Source organism: Cajanus cajan, chromosome 1 (genome assembly GCF_000230855.2).
Source record: "Cajanus cajan strain Asha chromosome 1, NIPB_CcT2T_4, whole genome shotgun sequence".
Taxonomy (NCBI): Eukaryota; Viridiplantae; Streptophyta; class Magnoliopsida; order Fabales; family Fabaceae; genus Cajanus; species Cajanus cajan.
The window spans coordinates 6,888,349-6,893,079 of record NC_138517.1 but is presented as its reverse complement, the minus strand read 5'-3'; the positions used below and the strand labels follow the sequence as shown (position 1 = coordinate 6,893,079).

Below are 4,731 nucleotides of genomic sequence, written 5' to 3'. Positions count from 1 at the left end.
CATATTTTTAAAAACACGAAGAAAAAGACTATCAATAATAAAAATGGATAAGACCCATTGAGTTAAGTGTCAAATTAAAGTAAAATTATATCTCTAACAATTTTATAAAATGAAAGTTTAACCAATCCAACTACTTAATTACTTGATATTAGTGTTGTCTTACCATATCATAACAAAATAATTGGGTCTTTTGAACAAGGTGGCAAATTTAGATTATTATCACGTAATACAAACAAATAATGGTAATACAAGACAACCAAGTTGTATGGGTCTAGTCTTTTTGGTCTCGACATTTTTCGGGTCAAGATGAAGTAAGTCTTTTATGAAATATTCTAAAATATACATATATTAAATAAAAACAAATAAATACTCAAATTTATTAAAAATGATATATTTTATCTATACCGGAATACTCTTTTAAGTAACTATCTTGACATTCACATTTTATTGATTATATCTTTTTGTTTTAAAAAATCAGAAAAAATAATATTTTTTTTATCAAATTTAAGAATTTGAAACTAATGAAATAATCACAATATCAAATAAATTAATATACTTTTATTACTTAATTTTTATTTTATTTTTAATGGAGGCACGATGTGCTTTGATCTCACTAGTTACTTATATATATAATTTTAACTTATACAGAAATCTATTTTATTTTTCATTCTTTGAAAAAATTTATCTAATAAGACCTTATTCAACAAACTTTTCTTTTATTATTATCATGAAACTTGTTAAAATAAGTTAAAAGGAATTTATAAGAATCATGAGTTATTAGAGTTTGACCTCGATTGGTACTTCGTAAAATTAATTTTAAATTAGAATTAATTATTAAATTATATATTTTATGTTTATTATGCTATAAATTAAGTATTAAGTAATAATATCTTAAAGAAGATGACAATCATGTAGTTATATAAATCAAACTATTCATTCAGCCCCCAAGAAGGAGGAGAAAAAGCAGAAAATAGATCAGAGTTGAACTTTAGATGGAATGGGATACAATGAAACATATAATTTTAAAACCTAAACAAATTTTTGTGAACTTTTGGTACCAATCGACAAGTCAATGAAATTCTATTCGATGTTCTCGATATATTCTTATGCTCTTCCTTTCCTATTGTTTCCGATGCATCCTTTGAGCTAATCAAGTCTCCATTTGATTCCTTGTGTTTCAAAGCCTCAGTTTCATTTACAGCCTAAAAAGGATGGATTTTGAAGCATTAGAAACACATGTGTGCAATAAATTATTTTGGCAGAAACAATTTTAGTAATCTGTAGCCTTACCCCATCATAGCAATGTACCATGCAATCTTTTATGCCATGCAAGTAATCTGAAATCGCATGCAGAATGTGATTAAATTTTAGTAAGAGCAAGGGAGGTTAAGGTTCATAAATTGATTCTATAGCCTTACAAGGGTTTAGAAGTTGAGAATAACCTGAGTATGCTTTGTCCTTGAATATCAGTAAACTGCGTGGCATCAATAGAACTGAGAATGGGTGGTGATCATCAAGCCACTTATCTTTCTCAATCTCAAAAGTTCCTCCATCTGAATTTTTGTCAATATCGTCTTGGGAATCCAGTTTGAATCTGGCATGAGGAGTGAAGTCCATGACAACTGGAGATCCAAGTGAAAGAATAGCTACTACTGGAAAATATGCAGGCCCATCTTGGTGTGGCTGTAGAATTAAAAAACTTCATTCAAAAATAATAACACACAGAAAAATGCACTGTAGAGCTCACTAGTGATCAATTGATCATAATATAAACGTAAGAGATTAATGCTAAATAGTAAATAGTCAACAATGAAATATTACACAATCTACATTTTAATGCTTAGAGGAAGTGCAAATGAATGGCCAGAAACAGGGTTGAGGACTTGAGGTTCAGGAAAACAAACCATTATGCCTTGGTTAGGTAGGTATTCATTGATAAGAACGTGATTCATTGCTGATGGGAATAGCCCAGATTCTTCATATATTTTTTGTGTGAGATTTGTTAACCATGGAGGCACTGTACCAGAGATATAACTGATATTTAGCAGCATATTAAAAAGAAAAGAAAATAATTGCAGGAGACCAATTTTAAAAAAATCATGTGCATATCAATGATGGCAATGTTTTAATCATATTTACTTCATATTCAAAAGTCAACATTTTGCCAACCAAAAGAAAAGTTACAGAATCAGAACCTAAACATATATAAAGACAACAAAATAATTCAATCCACATACTGAACTAAGATGATGACAGAAGTATCAAAGAAGAGAGTCTGGACAACATAAAGTGAATCAACAAAATCTACTGGAACAACCCCACTATTTCTGGTGTGCAAATTCTTATCATCTTGCAGCAGGTACATAAAAGGGTGAAGCAAAAGTAACTAGAAGACTAGCATAACAGTACAGCTCATTGATCACTTTGAAACTATCAAAATGCAGGGAACAAGGTTAACTCCTAGAGCATAGAGATTTCTCACAAGAACTAGAAAACATAATGTGTATTTGTGTAGGTAGCATATTTAGATCATAAAAGAAGTGTAGATTTCCTCACTTACAAACTTGAGGTAGAAGGCCCTTCTCATGGACAACGCCACCTGCAGTCAACAATGACCAGAAAAACAAATTGACATCAATAAGAAAGAAATTTTCACTTCACTTTTGCTGCACCTTAATAATTTGATTGGGTGTATGAGGGGAAATTTGAAACAGGCATGTTCAAATTATATAATTGTGTTGAATGGATACAGGTATTAGTTTCATTATTGGTATCAGAATGAGTATGGGGGTGTTAGTACAACAAAATTTCTAAAACTAAGTATTGGCATGGGAGGATACACCATATAGAAATATAAAAACATAAGCGATGAAGTAAAAAGTCAAAATATAAATACAATTTTCATGATATTCTGACTCAAGTAAGAAAAACATTTAGAAAAGGCACAAGGTTTGATTGTTTGAATGAAGTAAAGTAGCAATTGTTTTATTTAGTAAAAAACCAAACAAAATAGCAATAAAACTTGCTGTAATGCATGACTGGTTTGTACTTGAGAGATAAGTGAGAATCAGATTTCTAACCATGTACCTATCCAACAAATGTTGGTACCCCGTATATATAAACTATTTTGAATATAATATTAGTTAATGACAATGTAAGATCCCCAACACATCGTATTCACACTAAGGACTAAACATCGCAAGCATGAATAAAGTTTGCAAAATTGGATGTTTGTAGATGATTTGATAATAGTTCAATGACAGGTGAGCCAATAAGCCCAACAACAATCACTATGGTAGCTTTTGAAACTCTTAAAATTTGGGTTTTGACTAACTCCAAAAGCTAACTCATGGAGTGTGGGTTTCCCAATTCCCACACTTGTATACACTATTTTGGTTATGTCATTAATCAATGTGAAATACCCAACAGAAATACATACCCATTACAAGTACCACAATGATTTAGTAGTACAGAGTATCCATTCATTACACATGACAATAACAATCAAGCCTTTTCTTACTATGTAGGGTCAACTACATAGATCAAAGCATGCCATAATATTCCACAATAAACCAAGTCTACTCCCCCAAAAACCAAAGACCAATCTTCCGGGAATTATAATACTTACAAGGCAAGTTTAGATTCCCATTTCATTTTTTTTACACGCTTCACTTTTCTGCCATCTCAACCTTCCAAAAATTTAAGTCTTTGATTGTTGTCCAGATTCCAAAAAACCATTTACCTCTATCAGTATATTCTACACACAAGAAAGGGGGTTGGGGAAGAAAAAGAGATTAGAAAGTCATGGATCATACCCCAATTCTGTAGCCTTCTATTCTTCAACGACTTCCACTTTGATGCAGGGGCTCCATAAATCTAATAAAAGAAAATCCATTATTTTAGATGAGAAACATTAGATAGAGCAGTAAGAAGCAGAATGAGAGTGATTACTACGTTGTTGAGAAGAAGGCTTTGGTCACTCTCTGTGATGAAGTCAGGAACATAAAACAGAGTTGGCAAAGACCCAACTTTGTAATGACCCAATTTCTCTTTCACTTCCATCACTCTGCCAAATCAAGGTTTTTCAATGTCATCTAAAAAAATGAAAATAAGAAGAGAAATTTCGTCACAGCAGTATTTAGCAATTACCATGCTATATATTCAGATATAATAAGGGATTGTTGGGTTTTGTTATTTAAGAGAAAGAAAGAGAGGGAGAACCTGTTGAGGCTGCCGGAGGTGAGGTGGCAGCGGCGGAGAGAGACGGCGGTGGTTCGAGTTTGGAAGATGACTGAAATGAAGAATGCACAACTTGACACAAATGCAAATAAATAAATAAAATAATAAGTATTCGATTTGGTCTTGAATTCAATCTCAAAAATCAAAATCTTTCAAATGACGATTATAAGAACGTGATTTTTTTTTTTTTTTAAAAAAGAAATATTTCGTGAGAAGGAATAAATTCGGTTGGAAGAAAAAAAGATAAAATGAGAAATAAGGTGCGTAAAAATAGAGAAGAGAAAAATAAAATTGATTATAAAACATGACTTTTAAAAAAAAATTAATAGTGATATATTATAATTAATTAAAAATTACAATGTATAAGATTTTTAAAATAATTATTATAAAATTAATAAATTTATTATTTATATAAATTGTGATTGATTGATGATGTAAAATTATTTTATATTATTAATTTAATATTATTAAATTCTTTTTAAAATAAAAGTG

At 30.5% G+C, this 4,731-nt stretch overlaps 1 protein-coding gene across 2 annotated transcripts; it reads right to left on the bottom strand.

The window, feature by feature from the left end:
* Window positions 1–891: 891 nt before the first annotated feature.
* LOC109790154 (oxidoreductase) lies at window positions 892–4,379 on the bottom strand. 2 transcript variants are annotated; one of them, XM_020349281.3, is made up of 8 exons: window positions 4,222–4,379; window positions 3,955–4,094; window positions 3,816–3,876; window positions 2,561–2,599; window positions 1,905–2,017; window positions 1,443–1,683; window positions 1,291–1,337; window positions 892–1,202 (listed from the first exon to the last, which is right to left on the bottom strand). In XM_020349281.3, the coding sequence occupies exons 2-8, from the start codon at window positions 4,060–4,062 to the stop codon at window positions 1,023–1,025; spliced, it is 789 nt and encodes a 262-aa protein (XP_020204870.1). In that variant the 5' UTR covers window positions 4,063–4,094; window positions 4,222–4,379; the 3' UTR covers window positions 892–1,022. The 2 variants fall into 2 exon arrangements, with proteins under 2 accessions (XP_020204870.1, XP_029125256.1); XM_029269423.2 differs by having other exon boundaries at window positions 3,955–4,066; window positions 4,222–4,378.
* Between the last annotated feature and the right edge of the window lie 352 nt (window positions 4,380–4,731).

Excerpts from the sequence above, each read along its gene's own strand:
- LOC109790154 (XM_020349281.3), bottom strand. The coding sequence starts at position 4,062 with ATGGAAGTGAAAGAGAAATTGGGTCATTACAAAGTTGGGTCTTTGCCA. Across the intron at positions 2,018-2,560 it reads GGGCCTTCTACCTCAAGTTT|TGCCTCCATGGTTAACAAAT; the intron begins GTAAGTGAGGAA and ends TCTCTGGTACAG. Across the intron at positions 1,203-1,290 it reads TGGTACATTGCTATGATGGG|GCTGTAAATGAAACTGAGGC; the intron begins GTAAGGCTACAG and ends CATCCTTTTTAG.